This window comes from Plodia interpunctella, chromosome 21 (genome assembly GCF_027563975.2).
Source record: "Plodia interpunctella isolate USDA-ARS_2022_Savannah chromosome 21, ilPloInte3.2, whole genome shotgun sequence".
In the NCBI taxonomy this organism is placed as follows: Eukaryota; Metazoa; Arthropoda; class Insecta; order Lepidoptera; family Pyralidae; genus Plodia; species Plodia interpunctella.
The window spans coordinates 6,715,758-6,739,123 of NC_071314.1; the positions used below are offsets into that span (position 1 = coordinate 6,715,758).

General features: G+C 35.6%; 3 protein-coding genes across 4 annotated transcripts; 2 read left to right on the top strand and 1 right to left on the bottom strand.

The window, feature by feature from the left end:
- Positions 1-681: 681 nt before the first annotated feature.
- LOC128679149 (peptidyl-tRNA hydrolase 2, mitochondrial-like) lies at positions 682-3,543 on the top strand. The gene is made up of 2 exons (XM_053761194.1): positions 682-938; positions 1,196-3,543. Exons 1-2 carry the CDS (start codon positions 819-821, stop codon positions 1,559-1,561), a joined length of 486 nt encoding a protein of 161 aa, XP_053617169.1. The 5' UTR covers positions 682-818; the 3' UTR covers positions 1,562-3,543.
- LOC128679147 (tumor protein 63) lies at positions 3,151-18,619 on the bottom strand. Its single transcript, XM_053761191.1, has 10 exons — positions 18,477-18,619; positions 17,762-17,840; positions 16,713-16,796; positions 15,542-15,605; positions 14,479-14,538; positions 13,842-13,949; positions 12,259-12,445; positions 10,883-11,102; positions 5,916-6,108; positions 3,151-5,405 (listed from the first exon to the last, which is right to left on the bottom strand). The coding sequence occupies exons 2-10, from the start codon at positions 17,821-17,823 to the stop codon at positions 5,241-5,243; spliced, it is 1,143 nt and encodes a 380-aa protein (XP_053617166.1). The 5' UTR covers positions 17,824-17,840; positions 18,477-18,619; the 3' UTR covers positions 3,151-5,240.
- A 26-nt stretch (positions 18,620-18,645) lies between these two features.
- On the top strand, positions 18,646-23,019 carry LOC128679148 (coiled-coil domain-containing protein 42 homolog). Of its 2 annotated transcripts, none has more exons than XM_053761193.1 (7): positions 18,646-18,754; positions 19,835-20,036; positions 20,349-20,522; positions 20,858-20,936; positions 21,134-21,273; positions 21,860-22,122; positions 22,896-23,019. In XM_053761193.1, the coding sequence occupies exons 2-7, from the start codon at positions 19,881-19,883 to the stop codon at positions 22,921-22,923; spliced, it is 840 nt and encodes a 279-aa protein (XP_053617168.1). In that variant the 5' UTR covers positions 18,646-18,754; positions 19,835-19,880; the 3' UTR covers positions 22,924-23,019. The 2 variants fall into 2 exon arrangements, with proteins under 2 accessions (XP_053617168.1, XP_053617167.1); XM_053761192.2 differs by lacking the exon at positions 18,646-18,754 and adding an exon at positions 19,068-19,277.
- Positions 23,020-23,366: the final 347 nt, after the last annotated feature.

A 23,366-nucleotide genomic window follows, 5' to 3' on the forward strand; every position in this document is an offset into this window, starting at 1 on the left:
CCAACAATAACACTGGTATATTAACAACTCTTGACATATTCTATATAATTTTTCCATGCTAGTTAGTTTCCCAGCTCGTCGTCTCTAATTTTCTTTTTCGATGGATACTAAACACGTGAAACGTGTATTTAAAAATATGGTATCGAAAATTTTAATCGATATCGACATCAATATATTTACTAAAATATGTGTTGAGTTGAGACATTACAGAAATTCAGAAATTTATAAAAAATGACTTTGACATTTATTATTTGTTGCCAGTAATAAAGAATTCCCCATTTAAAAGGACAATTCTACATCATCTAAATTCAAAGGAAGCACGGGCCGTGCGCTTTAATAACGGTTCATTGACGCCACAGACCATTTAACCTTACTAAATGATCTGTGACTGACGTTGGCTACAGATGAATTATATAGCAATATATACTAATATTATAAATGCGAAAGTCTGTCTGTCTGTTCGCTTTCACGGCTACTTTTTTTCCAAAAATCAACTCCAAAATTACTATTTAGGGGGGGAGGGGGTGAAAGTTTGTGAGAAAATCGTCTGTTCCGCAATAGCAATAATGTTGTATCACAAAGTAGTACAAATTAATTTGTAATATTCAAGTACATTTTTTCGTAATAAAATACTAATTTAGGAAACCTATTTAGTTATGGACAATGTGGCAACACTCCAAGATCATGTGTCAATCAAATCTGTTGTTGATTTGAGGTTATATATATGTTTTATTACCTACCATCTGCCTCTGCTGTGTAGTTTGAGATTTACAAGAAAATTTGATATTTAAGCATCAATCATTTCAACCAAACGCAATATGGAATTTAATGTTTCTTTTCTAACTGGTCTAGGATGTGGTATTTGCCTAGGTATATCCTTGTTCGCTCTTAGAAGTTATTTTGGTTCAGTATCTAAAGCAACAAAAGTTGTGAAAAAGGTATATTCATTATAGTCAATTAATCAAAATCATATTAGTATTCATTATATAAAACTAGTCTAACAGTAAATTCTTTATTTGTCCAGTAACAATAGTAAAAACTTGTGAAATTATGACTACTAATCGTTACACAATATTATATTTAAAACTTTGTCAATCTATCTATAACGGATCTCTAATTTGTAAGCTCTCTCAGATGTAGTTATGTTTCTGCCATTTCCGATATTGCAGCTTATACATTATTTTTTATTTTCCAGTTTGCTTCAGATTCAGAGTACAAGCTAGTGCTAGTAGTGCGAACCGACTTGAATATGAGTAAAGGAAAGATAGGAGCTCAGTGCGGTCATGCAGCAGTCGGTGCTTTTGAGAAGGCGCAGAGACGGGATCCTGAGGCATTAAAATGTTGGCAGATGACTGGTCAAGCAAAAATTGCTCTCAAAACGGACTCCGTAGAAGAAATTAAACAAATTGAGGCTAATGCTAAAAAGATGGGGCTCATCACTTCGTTAGTAAGGGATGCAGGGAGGACACAAATTGCCCCTAATTCTATTACTGTTTTGGGGGTTGGACCTGCTCCAAAGGATGTGGTTGATAAGGTAACAGGGCACCTCAAGTTGTTGTGAAGACCTGTTCCTTTCACTTATATTTTGTTATGTCAAGAGAACTGATATATACTATATTGATTTATTATCACACCAATCAAGGTTTCGATGGACAAGATCAAAATAAAGTATGTAGTAATGGCACAGTGTTTCTCTCTCATCCTCACTTGCTCCGGTTACATCTGATTGTCACAAAGCCTAGCATCAGCATGAAAATCAGGAATAGAAATAAGATTTGTAAATTCAGAGGTGATTCTACAATCTGCAAACTTTTACAGCCTGCTTGATGTCAAATGTCTCTGAGAATGCTATATTGTTGCTACGTATATGCTGCTGTGTCCCATAGTCACCTTGTACAGCATCTATGGGAGGATATGGAATGGTCCTATTCTAGGTGATAACATACCCCCACATATGGCACATACTATTTGGCCAATGACTGGACCTGGAGTTGTATAAATGACGCCTGTACTCTGGTACAGCATGCAAAACAAGCACAAAAAAAATCACTACATGTAACAGCAACTGGATGGGTGTGAGAGTTGAACAAGAGGCAATTATCACACCAAGTTACCAAGTTACAACCAAGTTAGATATATAATAAATGTGACAGTGTTATAAAGATACAAAGTCACAGTGTTTTTGAGTAGATAGAGCCAAAAGCATAGATATAAGAAGATTACATTGAAGGTTCTTATATCTATGGCCAAAAGTTACAAGACTCAAAAGCTATGTTTTACTACGGCATATATTTTAGAGAAAATTATATATTAATGTGAGAATGTTTTTAGGAAGTGTGTAAAGTTAGATAGTTAAAAAAAATAAAAGAAACATATAGATAAATCACAATATTTAATTAAAAGTGAAATATTTGAACAAGACACATTAGTGTAACAATTACAATTTATTATAACATGACTATTAAATTTGAATTTTTTTTCACATCTGATCAAAAAACAGGTAAATTGCAATGAAATAATTAAATAATTCAGATACTAGTACAAACTGTATTAATTCTACCATAAGACTGGGTAAATGCAATAATCAAAAGTAAAGTAAAACAAAAGCCTAAAAAAACTAAACAGTAGTGACTTGACAAAATTAAAGATAATTATTAAAAAAATATTTTTATCATATTAACAATAAAACAACCTTTAGAAAAATATCGACATAAAATCCAAGCTCTATAACTGGGTATTGCCGAAGAATTTATATTATTAAACTAGAATGCTTACGAATGAGCAATTGATGTAGTTTTAGCTATTTTTTCTTGCCTATTTGCCAGAAAAGGATGGCTACAAATTTTGTAATTTTCAGTATTAGTTTTTTAACCACGCAGATATTGTGGAAATTTAATACTTATAACAACGCAAATAGCTCTAGTTTTCAATTTTGAAATTTGTTATTCGTAATCAATCTATTCAAATTCTAAATTCCTAGTTATTGCAAAGTTGTGATATACCTAACTATCGATATATATTCCAATAGGTATCTCAAAGGCGGAATGTCAGTAATAGTTATGTGCCGTTCTTGTTTGGAAAATTAATGGAAACAGTATTCTCAGAAATTCCCGAGAATTTCCTGCAAATCGTTGCTTTGTTTGATGGGAATTTCACTTGTAAATCTGTGATAATTCTCAAGGAAGGCAATTTCCGAGAACTGAGAATTTCTCAGCGGCACATCGCTAGTATTTACTATTACAATAGTATTATAGATGGCGGCAAACAGCTTGAGCATTCGCAGAAGTCAAGTTCTGATATTTTGAACTCTATTCCAAAGAAATAAAAATGCGCAAACGTCCATCTTCGTTCAAGAGACTTGCCGCAAACTATTACATAGATAAAACACATACTCTAATACTAAAACGGGTTGAGGTCTAGAATGTCCACTACTCAAATTGACCTCTGGTAATAAAAAATATGTAAAATTCAAAACTACATTTTTCGTTTACTGTCCATTTTTTTAACCGTGAGATATTCTGGACCTCAACAAAACGACAAAACGCCAGCGAATATTGTATATGTAGGTATGTATGTAGTGTAGTAGGTCAGTCTTACCCCAGGTACAACTGTGTAATACATGCGCACTATACAAACGACAAAACGACTTTAACACGGTGTGAATAACTCAAAACCCATTACAGCACATAATTACATTCATATGTAAGTAGTTTTGCCTATATATATAATCAATAATATATAAAAGGGTAGGTCATGATAACATAATTAAATGAAAATAAAATGTTAAAACTTTTCAAAAATCACTTTCATAGAACCTAATTTAACACTCGTGTGCGAATAAACATAATAATTTTAAACACACTTATCCAATTAAATTTGGAAGACATTTTATATGCCAATTATTTAATTATTTAAAAATACTACAAAAATAGATCTTCATCCTATAAGTATAGTAAATTTTTCTCACAAATATATATCTATCTTTCTATGGTTGTTTAAGGTTGAGCCGAACGCCAAACGCGAATTTGTTGCTTTTGACTGTAAACTGTTACTGAAAATAAACAGGCACCAATGTCCTATCTTCAGAAGTATGGAAGAATGAGACAATAATTTGGTCACCCATCTCATGGCAGACCATCGCTTAAGTTGCTTAACTGCTCCGCGAATCACTGCGGCCGACCGGCCACATCAAAAGTAGCATATTTACATTTTTAAATTAAAATATTCACTGAAACAAATCTAAACTATATTACCCAACTCCTTACAGTTGCATTCTTCATGGCTGAAGGTCGTGGTCGTTAAGTAGAATGAAACTCACACATCGACTCTCTTGACAATATTAATGGAGATTGCCATTGCCTTCTCCGTAAACATGGGCACTCAACAGTGGTAAACAAATGCTTAAACACTAAATAGTAAAATTTATATGTTATTTCTATAGTGTATGCTATTTCTACATAGCAACAATTTTTTTAAATTTCTACTTAGAACTAAAGATTAAGTTTTTGTAAAAAATTAATAAATGCAATGTAATTAAATTTTGTAAAATATATTGATTGGTGGGTTGCAACGATACGAGTGCAGACAGTATAAAGAGTAGAAAATAAATGAGGACGTGACTTTTCGGCTGGCAACACCGGGCGTTTTTCAAACAATTTTGACCATTCTATTGGTATTGCAATGGCAAAAATATAGCTCGCTAATATTCCTTTTTCTACTCTATAGACAGACACAAAGATAAATGAGAAAAAAGAAAAACCCTCACAGAAATCTGTTTCGACACATGTCAAGTACTTAATATTTTATATCTGTCCTTATCCATCTACTAACAAAATATTGAGACGTTCGAAGACTGAGAAAACTATAGAAACAACTACATATATCTCCCATTTCATTCATACAAGAAACGAAACGGGACAAACAAAGAGAAACAGGGCAGAGAGCTATTATTTTTGGACATTACTTTAGTTTTCTTTGTCTTTGACAAAATTTATCATAATAAAAATATATGAATTAGTACCTATATAGAAATAAAATCCTATCAAAAAAAACTAGAGTTAAGATTCACAGAGCATACATTGATTTGAAGATTAAGGACTAGCATTTTATCATAATGCAAACTTATATAATGTTTTACTATCCTAAAATTTTACTCCTATAAGTACTACATGTGGGAAAGTTTCAAATACAACATATGCTCTAGAAATATATAATAATAGTATACTGGCACCGAAGAAAGGCTACTTACTGGATCTAAGTTCGTTTAACTTAGTGTCTAAGTCGGCTATAATACTGGCATCTTCATCCAACACCCGTAGATCTGTGGACAGCCTTTTGTGTTGGACGGTGAATTCCCTCATCATCTCTAACGTAGTGATGGCTGTTGAGATGCCTCTCACTCTCAGCTGAAAACGAATTGATATCCTTACATATTATAAAACAAAGTCTTCTGCTGCGTTTGTCTGTCCGTCTGTTTGAGATAAACTTAACACAGATTTTAAGGTTTTGGTTATTTAGGTATAATTTATTATGCTTTCACCCGAGCAAAGCCAGTGTTGAGATTCATTTGTTGTTTCGAAGTTATCCTTTACATACATTTCGTTTAGGAAAATAATTTATAATAAACTTTCGTTTTTCATTTTAATAAGAAACATTATGAAAATTAAATCGAAATGGAAGAAATTGAATCTGCATTCTTCCTCATTACCCTGCAGTCCTGGCCGGTGGTTGTAAAACATGACCTCGTAAAAAGAAAATCTCACCTCGGGCAGGACCACAATCTTGTCATCATCAGTGTCGGTCTATCTTCACCTTCTTGGCCTTGTGTTCCGCAGGCCTGGTCTCAGTCTCAGTCAGGTCTTCGTATCACATCGAGAAAGCACGATATTCCTACTGCTAGTGTAACGGGCACTCACCTCTGGCAGCACCACAATCTTGTCATCATCAGTGTCGGTGATCTCGATCTTCACCTTCTTGGGCTTGTGTTCCGCAGCGCGGGCGTCCGCAGGGCGCCGCCGGGCGGGCGCGGCGCCCTCCTCCGCGCGCATGTCCCGTCGCGGGCACGCGCACACTCGCACGCTCATCTTCTCGCGCCCGAGTACCGTGCCACTGCTCACGGTAGATGTTTTCACATGAGAAATTCAATTCGTTTATTACGTGAACACAGGTTACATGATATAATACCCACTGCTCACGGTAGATGTTTTCACATGAGAAATTCAATTCGTTTATTACGTGAACACAGGTTAGATGATATAATACCCACTGCTCACGGTAGATGTTTTCACATGAGAAATTCAATTCGTTTATTACGTGAACACAGGTTACATGATATAATACCCACTGCTCACGGTAGATGTTTTCACATGAGAAATTCAATTCGTTTATTACGTGAACACAGGTTACATGATATAATACCCACTGCTCACGGTAGATGTTTTCACATGAGAAATTCAATTCAATTCATTTATTTCGTGAACACAGGTTACATGATATAATACCCACTGCTCACGGTAGATGTTTTCACATGAGAAATTCAATTAAATTCGTTTATTTCGTGAACACAGGTTACATGATATAATACCCACTGCTCACGGTAGATGTTTTCACATGAGAAATTCAATTCGTTTATTACGTGAACACAGGTTACATGATATAATACCCACTGCTCACGGTAGATGTTTTCACATGAGAAATTCAATTCGTTTATTACGTGAACACAGGTTACATGATATAATACCCACTGCTCACGGTAGATGTTTTCACATGAGAAATTCAATTCGTTTATTACGTGAACACAGGTTACATGATATAATACCCACTGCTCACGGTAGATGTTTTCACATGAGAAATTCAATTCAATTCGTTTATTTCGTGAACACAGGTTACATGATATAATACCCACTGCTCACGGTAGATGTTTTCACATGAGAAATTCAATTCGTTTATTACGTGAACACAGGTTACATGATATAATACCCACTGCTCACGGTAGATGTTTTCACATGAGAAATTCAATTCGTTTATTACGTGAACACAGGTTACATGATATAATACCCACTGCTCACGGTAGATGTTTTCACATGAGAAATTCAATTCGTTTATTACGTGAACACAGGTTACATGATATAATACCCACTGCTCACGGTAGATGTTTTCACATGAGAAATTCAATTCGTTTATTACGTGAACACAGGTTACATGATATAATACCCACTGCTCACGGTAGATGTTTTCACATGAGAAATTCAATTCAATTCGTTTATTTCGTGAACACAGGTTACATGATATAATACCCACTGCTCACGGTAGATGTTTTAACATGAGAAATTCAATTCAATTCGTTTATTACGTGAACACAGGTTACATGATATAATACCCACTGCTCACGGTAGATGTTTTCACATGAGAAATTCAATTCAATTCATTTATTTCGTGAACACAGGTTACATGATATAATACCCACTGCTCACGGTAGATGTTTTCACATGAGAAATTCAATTCAATTCGTTTATTTCGTGAACACAGGTTACATGATATAATACCCACTGCTCACGGTAGATGTTTTCACATGAGAAATTCAATTCGTTTATTACGTGAACACAGGTTACATGATATAATACCCACTGCTCACGGTAGATGTTTTCACATGAGAAATTCAATTCGTTTATTACGTGAACACAGGTTACATGATATAATACCCACTGCTCACGGTAGATGTTTTCACATGAGAAATTCAATTCGTTTATTACGTGAACACAGGTTACATGATATAATACCCACTGCTCACGGTAGATGTTTTCACATGAGAAATTCAATTCGTTTATTACGTGAACACAGGTTACATGATATAATACCCACTGCTCACGGTAGATGTTTTCACATGAGAAATTCAATTCAATTCGTTTATTTCGTGAACACAGGTTACATGATATAATACCCACTGCTCACGGTAGATGTTTTCACATGAGAAATTCAATTCGTTTATTACGTGAACACAGGTTACATGATATAATACCCACTGCTCACGGTAGATGTTTTCACATGAGAAATTCAATTCGTTTATTACGTGAACACAGGTTACATGATATAATACCCACTGCTCACGGTAGATGTTTTCACATGAGAAATTCAATTCGTTTATTACGTGAACACAGGTTACATGATATAATACCCACTGCTCACGGTAGATGTTTTCACATGAGAAATTCAATTCGTTTATTACGTGAACACAGGTTACATGATATAATACCCACTGCTCACGGTAGATGTTTTCACATGAGAAATTCAATTCAATTCGTTTATTTCGTGAACACAGGTTACATGATATAATACCCACTGCTCACGGTAGATGTTTTAACATGAGAAATTCAATTCAATTCGTTTATTACGTGAACACAGGTTACATGATATAATACCCACTGCTCACGGTAGATGTTTTCACATGAGAAATTCAATTCAATTCGTTTATTACGTGAACACAGGTCACATGATATAATACCCACTGCTCACGGTAGATGTTTTCACATGAGAAATTCAATTCAATTCGTTTATTACGTGAACACAGGTTACATGATATAATACCCACTGCTCACGGTAGATGTTTTCACATGAGAAATTCAATTCAATTCGTTTATTTCGTGAACACAGGTTACATGATATAATACCCACTGCTCACGGTAGATGTTTTCACATGAGAAATTCAACTCAATTCATTTATTTCGTGAACACAGGTTACATGATATAATACCCACTGCTCACGGTAGATGTTTTCACATGAGAAATTCAATTCAATTCGTTTATTTCGTGAACACAGGTTACATGATATAATACCCACTGCTCACGGTAGATGTTTTCACATGAGAAATTCAACTCAATTCATTTATTTCGTGAACACAGGTTACATGACATAATACCCACTGCTCACGGTAGATGTTTTCACATGAGAAATTCAATTCAATTCGTTTATTTCGTGAACACAGGTTACATGATATAATACCCACTGCTCACGGTAGATGTTTTCACATGAGAAATTCAATTCAATTCATTTATTTCGTGAACACAGGTTACATGATATAATACCCACTGCTCACGGTAGATGTTTTCACATGAGAAATTCAATTCAATTCGTTTATTTCGTGAACACAGGTTACATGATATAATACCCACTGCTCACGGTAGATGTTTTCACATGAGAAATTCAATTCAATTCGTTTATTACGTGAACACAGGTTACATGATATAATACCCACTGCTCACGGTAGATGTTTTCACATGAGAAATTCAATTCATTTCGTTTATTTCGTGAACACAGGTTACATGATATAATACATGGGAATGAGTTTTTCTATGTCCCGCCATAAGGCATATGATATTTTAGTCATAGGTTTTGCAAAATGAAGTTACATAATATTTATACAATAATTTATACTATGAAGTGTCTACATAATTTATCAAATTGTCAGGTAGGTATACATAATTACGTTAAAAGATCAAATACTTCATTAAATTAATTGAAATTATCATTTAAATATTCAGTAACACAATAATAAGCTTTTTTGATATGTAGCTTTGATAGTCCCCTCTTAAAAGTATGTAAGTTATTTGTATTTCCAGGCAATTTATTGTACAGTTTATGAGCCATTGCATACACACTTTTATGGAGAAATACAGTGTTAGTTTGCAATAAATGTAGAAATGGAAGGAATTGAGGGACACCTTTGTCCACCAGTGGGACATTTAATAGCTCTAATTAATAAGAAAATCAAGATATGATGTATGGTTAGGCCGATGGTGATGAAAATCAAGTTATTCAGACACATTCACAGGCAGGTTATAATATAGGTATAACGGACAGACTGAATTTGTAAGGGTTTCGGTTTGCCATTCGGTTACCGAACCCTAAAACAGATACTTTATTAAAGGATACAGTTTAAATGGATTTGTTATATATATCACACATGCTTTTTAACTTATTTTTGAAAATAATAATGAGATGAAAAAATCTGGAATTGAGCGAGAATTGAACCCGCGCCCCTGTCTATTCGGGACAGTGCTCTCGACCACTAAGCTATCGAGACCATGCCAGTTCGGCTGAATTAATTCATCATATAGTCATCCCCAGTTTGTTACTTTTAAACTAATAAAATAATCAGGTTGTAACGCCACGCATTATGACCTCTTTAATTTTTTATTTCTTTCAGTCTAAATTCAAAAATTTGAAATCACATTTTGACTCATTCATTACCATAACGATATCGGCACGTACCACACGTACGCAGTAATAATAATAAAATATATGTATAATAAAATATCTTAACTTATTTATAGACCCTTGAAGGGTAAGTGTTTTAATATGCTTCGGGAAAGTGTTCTAAATTTTACAGTGATTTAGTGCTATAGTTTATGTATTTTTTTATTGTTCACAGGTCTGTATTTTACTTATTAATTATACTATTATACAACTGTCTGCCTTTGCCTATTTCTACTCCAACCCTACCTGAGATTACACTACCACCTAACAAGGTCAACGGTACCTTTCAGTTGGCTTTTTGTAATGTATTTATTTTTAAACCCCGACGCAAAAAGAGGGATGTTATAAGTCTAACGTGTCTGTGTATTTGTCTGTGGCATCCTAGCTCCCAAACGGTTTTCGTTTAGTTTTTTTGTGTCATAGATAATTTTATCCCGAGTGTTCTTGTTTCATGAAAATAGGTTCAGCTGTTCATACAGCTGTTCAAAAGTTGTAGCGAAATGAATATTGAAAGTCGGCGGTTTTTTAATTTGTCTAACAAATAATTATCTAGAATTAAGATTGTATGCTGGCTGATGTAGAATAGAATAAGTACAACATATTTAGAAAAACACAAATAAAAAAACTTACGACAAATTTTCCAAAGTGAAGATAATGGAAATGGCTCGTCTATTGATCCCGCCGGTGCAGGAGTTCTTGCATATGAACCGGTAAGCGTGCGTCGTACTGAGTCCGTTGTCGAACCTCACTACGGTGGAGTACCACTCGTCCGCGCCGCCGCTGTACTGCACGTCGGCGGCGCCGGGCTCGCGGGACGAGTGGAGTACGTTCCTTAATTGACAATCGGGTACTAAAAAGAAATGGCAAATATTTAGAAATACCTTCTTCATAGTCGTACGTATACAGCATAAATTGTTAATTATGTCAAAAAATAAAATGGAGCTATCCTTTGTGTGCCAGTGCCACCTGCCTACTACGCTTCGTATTAAAGGTAGGTTCAGTGCTGAGGTTCACACAAAGTCGATCTTCATTGATAAATTCTGCCAATTCTTTTTATTTATTTATTTTTTGCAGATAGACAGTCAGTCGGGACGTTGAGCGTTGGAGCCCAGGGTCCTTATTAAAGAACATCCGAGAGGCTCAGACGTCCTATCAGAAGGATATCCTTTAAATCCTCTTCTGATAGGACGTAGCCTAATATTGGGACCTAACTGGACAAGAGTAGCTTTGGACAGAGATCAACGGAGGGTAGTTTGTACATTAACAGAACCTGAGTAACTGTACTATTGCTATATAAAGGTACAGGTAGGATTTGTGGACCGCCGCCAAGCTTGGGTCACCATCTAATCTAGTAAAACTCAGGGGTTACTAGGGGGAACTGGGTGAAATGGTCCCAGTACTGAGGACTGTCCTACCCGTCTGGTGCTGCCACAGGCGTCCCCAAAAGTAATAAAAAAATATCCATAAAACGGCTATATACAGGGTTACTGGTATCTAACGCACAAACTTCCAAAGGCGCATAAGGAACATAGAGACTGACATCTTTTGTTCTACGACTTTTGTCCAAACGTAATAAATTCCGTTTTTTAGTTTTAATGTTGTTTCCATAAAACTATGCTCGATTCCGCTACATAACGCTACTGTGCTGTCTCGTGTTGCTCGGCTATTACATAGAGTTAATATGTGTAGAATCGCAAATAAGATTTGTATTTTATTTTTATATGAAAAAAAAAAAACTACGAATCACGAAAAGTAGTACGATAAAAGTTGCTTGTTTTAATGTACCCAAGTAGTTTTGCGTTTGATACCAGAAACCCTATATAATTGACTAATCATATTAGTGAAGAGCGACAAGGCGTCACCGATACAACATATCAAAATGTATAACTTCAAAACTCATTTGCAAATATATCAAATCAGAAATTATTTATTTGCATTAAGTAGGGTACAATAATAGCATATATAGTGCATAGTGATCTGAACAAGCATATAAAGTGAATACTCACAATTCTTCGTCATGAGAATACTTTTATGGTTGACGCAAGTCTCGACCCTGTGCTGCGACTGGTCTTCGTCCCTGAAGACCACGACGGCGCGCACGAAGGCCGGCTGCGGAGCCCCGGCACTCCAGCTGAATATTAGGGGGAAGTCGCACTCCGCGTCCACGTACATGCGTTGCAATTTTGTGGACCACTGAAAACGAGTTATATTTAAAGAAGAATGCAAAAACCCAGCGCGTAAAAAGTGAGGTTCCAAGAAAAATTGTAAGTTTGTCCGTTTGTTTGTAAACTATTGCACGAAAAAAATACATACATAGAAAGAGGCGCTAGTGGTTCGCAGAGCGTTTCGAGCGCTGCGGTCGCGCAGTCATTTTAATTTTTCAAATTTTAACAAAGACAAGAATTAGATTTTCTATATGACTTTACATTACTCTGTACTGTAGTAATGTCAATTGTATGAATGATTGATTTTGGAAACGCTCTGCGAACCACCCTAGTAGCTTATGGAGGGCAGTCGCTTCCAATGTATCTATAAAGAAAATGAGCAAGTGATGAGAACTTTATGATTTTTATAGAAGTCATTTAACTTCATATATACTATTATTATAGAGGTAAGCGTCAGTGAGCTTGTATGTTGGAGGCAGATTTCAAAAATTCTTTCACCACTATAAAGGTGCATCATCCAAGATTGCTATAGGCTATATTTTATCTCAAAGTTCCCACGGGAGCGAAGCCCCTGCAACATATAGTTAAAAATAAAGAAACAGGACCGCACTGCACGACGCCAGAGCTAAGCCTGAGCCATTACAACACAACGCTCGCACGTTCGTTTTATAGCCAAGTATCAGGTGGGGTGAGAACAGAACAGACAGATCGACGAATACCATTTTGTAGCATTAGCTGTTTTACTGCAAAACCTGTAGCTAAAATAACAATATTAGCGACTATTTAAATGATAAAAAAACTTGGACCCTTCCTAAAACTTCTCCCTCTCACACTTGATCTTACCTTTTTATAATTATTTTATTATATATTTTCTTGACATGTTTATTACATATATTTTGACATTTACTTGTAAAACATATACGTGATTTGTGATCTTCGAGTGTCTGAAAGTAACATATCTATTATGTTCCCTCTATTGTGGTTGAACTTCGCGATGGCTGACTCACGTCAACATTGAATTTGAATGAGTTTCTTTCGGCATTTTCTTCTCAGGAGTGGTCGTTCCGAAATGCTAGTAGTTTGTAGCTTTGGTAAATATAATTTAATTTAGAATATGACGTGAAAAAGTGCCTGTGAAGGCGTAATTTCTGAATGATTTGATTTTGACAATAAAGTGAAATCTCCGTCACGCCTAGATATAAAAAAAATCTGACATGTTTTTTTTCTGTTCAATTTGGGTTTCTTTTTCCATACTTTCGTGAGCAATTCGTGTGAATCAATTTATTTATATATAGTTTTTATTAGCTTAGTTGCGACTATGTATGCATTAAAAAGACACGCTTCGGATCTTACATATAGTGTGTATTTGCATATATTTTACCTTGAGTCAGTAAAAAAACAATTATTTTGATTATATAACATACCAGAAATTTCTTCTTATGTGTGTGAGCCCCGTTTATCATAACGCCAAATTCGTAGGGGCCCTTGTAGGAGCTCCTGGTCGGTGGGCCTGTTTTCATCCGAGGGAACATCTGTGAATGAAAATTTGCACCGATGTTGGTGAAATTTGCGACACCGATGATGGTGAATTTTCAAATTGATATAGTTAACGACCCGAGGTCAGACATAGCCTCTTATATATAATAGTTTATTTTCTGTATTTTTAGCTATAGTTCCTTCTTTTATAGCTATAGTTCTAAATATTAATTAGTTTTTGGTGAAAGCTTTTATTGTTTATGTACATTTTTCAGTGCCGTCGTAAAATCTAGAACCAATGTTAGCAATAACACACTCGATAACAAAATAATTATAATAATAAAATCAAAAATAACTTAAGCAATATTTACGTCTTTGGAGAAAGGGCTGCGGTGAAGTCTGTTGCGTGCGTCTTTTCCTGCGCTTTGGAAGTCGGCAGTAGACTTAGTTTTAAATATTTTTTTAACGTCAATAAGTGATGTCTATCATCCGAAGTCGAATAAAAAATTTTGAATTTGAAGCAAAACTAAATTATCAATTCAAAAAGCAAAAAATAAATATGTAGGTACTTCAATAAATACTTACAATAGGTGCAATACTCGGTGTGATGTTGTTCAAATCACTGTCACTGCATTGAGAGTTGTTCTGAAACACGATACACTATTATATATACTCCGTGACAACGCATTCCCGATTGCACCATAATAACGTCCGTGATACAATAAGTTTGGTTTTAAGGCGCGTTTACATTGTGCTTAGTGCAAGTATGGACGTCACAATTTCGTGCAGGTTACATACATTGTGTTTATAAATGAAAATATTAGTAACACAGTATTTATATTTATTATAGGGCTAGTAAATCTGGAGGCGTTGAAAGTACGTGTATTTTTTTTGGAGGAAAAGAGAGAGAAACAAATAAGAGTCATTAGTACAGTCGACAACACATTAACTTACCCAAATTCATTGCATACTCGCCGCCATTTACCGCGCTATAGAGGTTCATGCAGGGTAACTTGATGTGCTCTTGACTGTACACAAAACGTAAAGTAAAATTTTGCTATTTCCAACACATTGGAAACATGATTTGTAAGACTTACACGTCGCATGCAAGGTTTCATTTGCGTGCAAGTATTTGAATCAGAACTTGTATCAGATTTTAAGGCGCTGTCTCCGCGAGGGAGAGAATCGCCGCGATTCTCTCCCTCGTGGAGTACATGCAATATTTGAGTGTCGTTCTTTGTACTCACAATTTGCATTACATTTGTACACAAGCTACAATACGTAGTCTACGTACAAATTTAAAACTACCTGCACGCAATTTGTATGCAAGTTAACGTTTCCATTGAGCAAATTGAGTGCAAGATGCTAATCTTGCATGCAGTAACTTGCACAAAGGAAATTCGCCTTGACGACACCAAGTTAGGACGGAATTAAAGAATAATCAATAAAATGATTTTAAAATTTCCCTAGTTTGCAGCTTTTCTACCATTCATCAAATGATTCTCGTAAGACAGATTGCCAAACTTCGACTTACATTACTGCCTTTTTCTTGCGGTAAAAATAGTTTGTATGTCAAACTATGCAGTGTTCTCCTAAGATCTGTGCTTGAAAATAAATTCGTTTGTGTAGTTAACATAAATAGACTTACACAGAGAAAATTGGGGGCGGAAACTGTGTCCGGCAATGGATTGGTCGCCTCCTCATCGTGGACACTGCAATACAACATTTTTTTTTAATTATTTCCAGCAAAAAAAACATTGATTCTTCTGCTGTAATCTAAGCAGCATAAAATATATGAATACTCATCATCATCATATCAAGTGTTATTGCTAACACTAGTGTCAGATTTTATTCAAGTCGCCTAAAGACATCTGACATGACTTTTACGACTACTTACCGCCATCTAGTGGCAGGTAGTCGCATACTAGTGAACTAAACCGTCGACCAGTGTGCAGGTTTCCTCACGATGTTTTCCTTAACCGGAAGCAAGCGGCGGTCTATGAAAACTACTATATTATGAATCAGATTGGTCTACAAACTCGTATGGCACGAGTAGGATACGAACCTGAGACCTTGTGATGTACGCACAGCACAACATCACTGCTTCTATTCCTTATATTTATTATTATTCACATATGAAAACAGTATTTTTGTTCCTACATGCATTTCTTAGTAAGATGCAAAACAGATGGATTTGATGAGAGCATTTTCAAGTTTCATTTCTTGATATTTCTCTTTCCGTTGTAGTATTTTTGTCCGCAAAATAAGTACTAACTTATTTCAAATAAGTTAGTACTTATTTTGCAGACAAAAATACTACAATTATATATATATAACATACTAATTGTAAGCCTTTGTAGTCAAAGGATTACAACTGTGCCAGTGATCTGATAACTATGAATACTATAGACTATGCAGAGTAGGAAAGTAACTATGGACTCTTATGGCTGATAGAATCTGTTAAAAATACACACTTAAACCCTTTTTTTTTGCTTGGAGTGGACATAGTATAATGAAAAGATAATAAATGGGATAAATAAATAATTACCTCGACGTTGACGACCTCGGTGGCGCAGTGGTATGGTTCTTGCCACTGAACCAAGAGGTCCCCGGTTCGATCCCCGGTCGGGTCATGATGGAAAATGATCTTTTTCTGATTGGCCCGGGTTTCGGCCTTGGCTTTTTATCTATATATGTATTTGTTATAAAATATATTATCTTTGAGTTAGTATCCCATAACACAAGTCTCGAACTTACTTTGGGGCTAGCTCAATCTGTGTGATTTGTCCTAATATATATATATTTATTTATTTATTTACCTCTCATTGTTAACCTGCTGCATTGTGTACTGCCCCATTCCATTCTGATCTTGACTGGACCACATCGGGTCGCCAGTGTGAAAACTGTAAAGTAGAAAATTAAACTAAAACTCATCATTTGTTCTCATCTCATGTATAAGTTGCAGCCAACTGGTTAAAATTTATCAATCAATCAAACAGACCTTGACATACCCTTTGACTGAACAACGCCATTCAATCACATGTCTAGCTTTCTAATTGAATATTTGAGGCGCTCAAAATGTTCAACACTACAGCTAATTCAAAAGCCGCCGTCTAATTGAATTAGTTCAGCGCTCACCACCGCGGCGCTGGAGTTTTGTTTTCATTAACATATTAGGTAGTACAGGTTTTAATGGTACATATAGCTCAAACTAGTAGCCCGGCTTCGCTCGAGTAATTAACATAATAAATTATACCCCAAAACCATTCTATTCATTGGTGAAAACCGCATGAAAATCCGTGCAGACGTTTTTGAGTTTATCGCGAAGAGACAGACAAACAGATGCGGTAGAGGATTTTGTTTTATAATGTAAGGATATGAACCCTGTGAGGGCACAGTAATAAATTTCAACATTTATGCCCTACTGAATAACTTAGGCGTGATTTACCTTGTTATTCATAAAAAAGTTACTTTAAACTAAATACATTTGACATAATGAGACAAAGCATAGACAGTCAGAACATGAGACAGAGCACTTTAGCTTTAACTTTTTTATGGATAACAAAGTTAAGACTGTATTTGTGTTGGTTGTTGTTGATTTGCTAAGTGCCAGAAAACTTTTAAGTAAATATCAAGCTACTTTCAGAAGGTACAAATTGACATAAAAGATACACTCATTTTTACATCAATACTTTCATATCAAAAGATAGAATATGTCAGTGTGTTAAATTTTAATTTCAGAAATTTCAACTGATTGATGTTAGTGATTTGACGGACATATTTAGCAGAGTCAAACATAAGATATAATATAACTATATATTTAAAATCAATCAGTTGATGGATTATGCAATTTTTCTGAAGTACTTACGCAATCACATCCATCTCGTCGAAAATGCAAGTCTCCGGAGCTTCAAATTGTTCAACACTCATTGTTTTGACCGAGGGTTCTGAAATGAATTCTGAAATTAGGATGACCTCAGTGGTACAGTGGTAAAGTTCTTGCCAATGAACCGAGAGGTCCCGGGTTCGATCCCCGGTCGGGTCATGATGGAAAATGATCTTTTTCTGATTGGCCCAGGTCTTGGATGTTTATCTATATATGTATATGTTATAAAATACAGTAACGTTGAGTTAGTATACTATAACACAAGTCTCGAACTTCCTTTGGGGCTAGCTGAATCTGTGTAATTTGTCCTAATATTATGATTGTAATAAAAATTTTAAAAAATGTTAGTTAATTCTCCATAATGAAGGGGAGGACTGAGATAATTCTCCATGAAAAATTAATATAGTAACTGGACATGAGGTGTATTTGTCACACGTCATGTCCACATTGCAGATTTTGACAAAACTTGTCATTCAGGATAAGGGTCTCATTACTTGTGCCTCAGGAATCACTTACATATTTTCATACTTCGTCACTTAAATTATTACAGTTAAGACATAATTTATTCAATTAAGTACCTAGAATAATTTAGAACAAAAAAGACATGCAAGTCAAACGATTCGAGCATGAAAGATTTGAAGTTATGAGGCAACTTTAATATTCTAACAATTCGATAAATTTCTGTTTGAAAACATACCTTTAGTACAGTTATGTGAAAATTACAGGCAAAGGCTTTTTAGGCCTCAGCCCTTCAAGCTTTATTTCTTGTTTTGTACTGGTGATGGACGATGGTGATAAAAGATTGTGTAGTGAAAAAAATTAGGGGACTACGACCCCATTTGCCGATAATATTCTAAATCTACACTATTAATTCAACATAAAATACTTTCACGATTACAAATAATATAAACAAACTAAACAAATACAAAATGAAAAAACCGCATAAACTGTCGAGCAGAAGACATGCCGAAACAGGTAGGTAGGGTAGGTATTTTTTTCTATCGTATTTACAATGTTGCCATGTCATGCTTAAATAATTTTGTAATGGTAGAAAATTATTTGAATTTTAAAAAATAATACTAAATGATACTACAGTTTTTATTCGATTTCATTAGACCTAATCATGTAATTAGTAGGTACTCCGACGAAGTACTTATTAAATGCATGGAGCTAATATTTTAATCGATAAAGTTTCTCCATGTCCCACTTTCGAATTTTTCTTTTTTCTATCTATACTTAACCATGTTGTACGGTGTACCTACCTACTAATTCCATGCAAAAAACAGAGCGGAAGTTGCTTAGCAACGTTATAATTTATCAAGTAACATTTCAATACACAGGCTCAAACGAATTTTCTATAAGTAATTTATTTTTATAAAGTCGTGATCATGAAGAAAGTGATGAAGGATCTTGCCCCGATCGCGTTGCCCCACGGTCCGCCGGTGGAATGCGCAGAAGAATATTACAAATCTATGATGGAGAGCGCTAGTATGGTGAAGTGAGCAATATAGCTCGTAATTTATCGATGACTATTATCATTAGTTTCAGATGAACTTATCATGTTGTCGTTGGCGCCTTGTCGCGCCAATATTTTTAGGCTTTACTCTGGAATTGCAATCGCTAAGAGCTGCTTCTGCGTGCTGAGAATTTATCAACCATAATGTAACAACGAGCACGGTTTTCGTGCTCAATGAATGTAACTCAATTTTGTTTGTAGTATAAAGGTGCAAGTTGATGGTTAGGCATTTTATTATGCTCGTCATAGATGTCGGCAGACTAGGTACAATAAAACAAGTTTTAGGTATCACATAGGAAATAAATATGATATAAATATAATTCATGATATAAATATACTAGGCGGCGAAAACTGAAAACTGTGGATAAAAGTAAAACCTTAGGATGATTTAGTACCTAATTATTGAGTTGGTTTTTAGTCCATAACACTATAAATTATTTTAGGGCTAACTCAGTCTTAAGTGTGTGATCTCTATTTGTCTATTTGTTGGGCAACTTTCTCTCAGGTTTTCTCTCAGATTTTTAATGTATATGATAAAGGAAGTACCCAGTATGGGACGTGGCACGTCCTACGCCTCAAGTCCTGATGGAGCAGGCGCGTCGCGACCTGATGGAGGCGGATGAGAAGCTAGCCGTGAAGCGCGTCGAGGAACAGAAGAACAGAGCCATCATGGACGCCAAGTGGAAGGAGTTGAGAGAGAAGGAGGTGGTGTTGAAGGAGTCTTTCATCAGCTTCAATAAGGTATGCCTTGGACGAGTTGTGTTATTCTTCATTTTTGCTATAATCTCTCTCATCAATGCGATTTCGCGATTCTGGAAGGTTCTCTGAAAAAGCTATCTATATCTAGAACGCCAGATTCGAACTCAAATTTCCAATTTTTTTTATATATATTTATATTTCGAAATAATTTCCTTTTATGACTGTAAATTTTATTCCAAATTCTTCCATAACTCGACGAGCTGCGTCGAACGACACCACTCCCGTCCCGATCGGTCGGCAAAATCCGAAAAACGCAATCTGTTTTTCGGAGCCGTCGCAATGTTTTTTGAAAAGTTCATCAGAGAAAACCAAGAGAAGCGCGAACGAGCTGAGCGCAAGATGGAGGCAGACTCCGAAGTCCTGGATCGTAAGACCAGGGAGACGGACGCGATGCGGGACCGCGTCGAGGAAATGGAGGAAGTGAAGGCTCTGATGGAGAAGCAAGTACGGGACTACACTATATACGAGGTAAGAAATAGCGGGTATATTTAAGATCTATATACTATTTATTATAAAGAGGTAAGCGTTTGTGACTTTTTCAAAAATTAGAAACCATTAGAAAGGTATACATTATCCAAGATTGCTATAGGCATATATATTTTATTTCAAAATTCCCACGGGAGCGAAGTCTCGGGCAAAATCTAGTGTATAAATAAAGTATGAAGCGGTGGTGGTCCCGTGGTTAAAGACGCCGCCTGTAGATCGAAAAAGGAACAAGTGGAAACACCTTACCCAAAGAAACTACAATAGAATTAAATACAACTTGAACTACACAACTACACATGCGAACCCTTTATTTACAGGACTATTTGATGGCAGTCGTTCAAAGTCATCCCGAGTTCAAGCAGCCCCTGGATGTTCTCAATCGCTATGAAGCTTTAGGTATTCATGTCAATAAGTTATGTACCTGAATCTCGTATGTACAACACAAAGGTGACCATTTTCGATCAGGTGGGCCGCAAGCCTGTTAAGAAGTTTGCACTTCTCAACAATAAAGTTGGGATTTATGTGCCTCTGCTCCCTAGATCTTTAAATCTGGTCCTTCCTGAATCAGTAATATTTGGCTACATTTGCACTAGCTGCCGCCAAGAGCACCCTGGCCGAGCGTCAGGAGCGAGACCTGGAGATGCTGGAGAACGCCCGCCAGGAGATAGGGAACCTGACCGAGGAGAAGAAGCTATTCATCATGGGTCTGAACAACACGCTCGCCAATTTGCGGGTAAATAGTCCTTTAACTTGTTATATGGGGGTGAAGTCACAGCAAAATCTTCAAAATTTTAAGGTTTATTTTGCTTGATCGCACTTAGGGCTTCGGGCCGTCACAGTCGAGTGATACTGAAATATACTTAATAGGATGCCGGATGCCGGTAAAATGAGTGAGACAGACAACTCATAAGAAGTGAAAGTACCTATTATAATCGTATCTTATAACTTTTGATGGGTGAAATTTCAATAAAATAGTTTCTAATAAAGTGAGATATTTTCCAGCAGATCGAATGGAATCAGCCGATTGGGTTTAGCGAATAAGTTTTAGATAGCAGTGCGTGCGCGTTCATCCAGTTTTTGTTTATAAATATTCTAGCATACTATTCTGCTGCTGGTTCCAATGGGTGAGAGATTTGAAAGTGTTTAATTAATCAATAGAAAAGTAATTGATTTACTGAAAAATATTGAATCAATACTATGTAATTATGGACAAGTTAGCTCCTCTTTGATTGCTGGGCCCGTAAGGTCTCTATTATATACTTATAAGAAAAATCTGATAAAGAATTGAGTATTGAGTACAAAAATTTTCTATGTTCCAGTGGCGTTACGACAAAGTTCGAAACAGAGTTATAAAATGGGAGTTGGCTCTGAACCGCTTGAAGGAAACAGCTGCTAGACGTCATGTGGAACTTTGTCACGTGAAGTCGGCTATCTGGAGTTTGTACACGAAGATCTGCAAGCAGAAGGGGCTGACCATCGACGTGAAGCCGGCGGACTTTGAGCAACAGCTCGTGGTCATCATGAGAGCTTTGTTGGAGTTGAGGAGGATCTACAGGATTGCCCATAAGAGGTCTAAGGAAAAGTAAGTTGGCCCTTATTCACGATTATGATGTTTTACAATGATGGTTACCTACTATAACAAAAATTCTAAAATACCTACGTATTGAGCTTTATAACGACAGTATTTCCTATCTGCTGGTGATCTAGAAGAATTTTTTATTGTAGTTAATTGAAATTAGATATTTAAAACCAATTATGATGTAAATATTCTAGTCATATAAATATTTAAAATAGTGATCCTTTTTGTCTTTTCGTCCTTTGTCAGAAACTCATCCCATGTTAAACATGTTTTCTTTACTTTGTTTTCTGCCATTTTTTTATTCACCTAAAGACTTTCACGTCATTTCTGACTACTTCTATATTTTCTTTTGTTACTGTGTGTCTCTTCCCTTGTAGCTCCCGTGAACTTATCCTTCACTATTTATTTTGTTAGCTTAGACGCTCATCTGTCGTCATTGCCAACAATAACCTTAGTAAGCGCATACTTACCTCATTTAACGAATAATCAGTTTCTAAATCGACTACTATAGACTATGTAAATACCAATGAAATGGCTAGAAGGAATGATGGAAGGTGGAGTAAAGCTGTAACTGAGTGGTACCCCAGAACTTGAAATTCAAATTCAAATTATTAATACTATAGACTATATAAATACCAATTAAATGGCTAGAAGGAATTATGGAAGGTGGAGTAAAGCTGTAACTGAGTGGTACCCCAGAACTTGAAAACTGAGCGTGGGACATCCGGCAGCTAGATATAAATATCAAACTATTTTTAAATCTACTTTTTTTCCAGGGACGCTACATCCATGGGTACTCAGTAAGCGGCGAGGAGTGTTTACCCAGCGAAATATATTTCGTACATTTGTAATGTTTGTTAGATAAATCATGTGTTCATATAATAAATGTTAGCTTTTTCATAACAATTTCTTTTATTTATTAAACTTTATTGTTCCAAGTAAAAACTTACTTTATCCATTAGAAGAAACAGAACAAAAAAATTGTGCGGCGCAAAAAAGTAACACAATAAAATAAACTTACCTAAGTATAACTAAATATATGAATAATAATTAAATAAGCTAAAACTACATGTATGATTTTATCTATACATTTATATTAGCAGTGGGACCTGAGAGCTACATAAAAAAAATCTATACACTACTTTAAAGTACCATTCAGATTGGATCCAAAGTTTTTATATTTTACTCATTTTGGTACTTCTAAGTGAGTATTAAGACTGAATGAGTTGAGTACTGAAACACTAGTA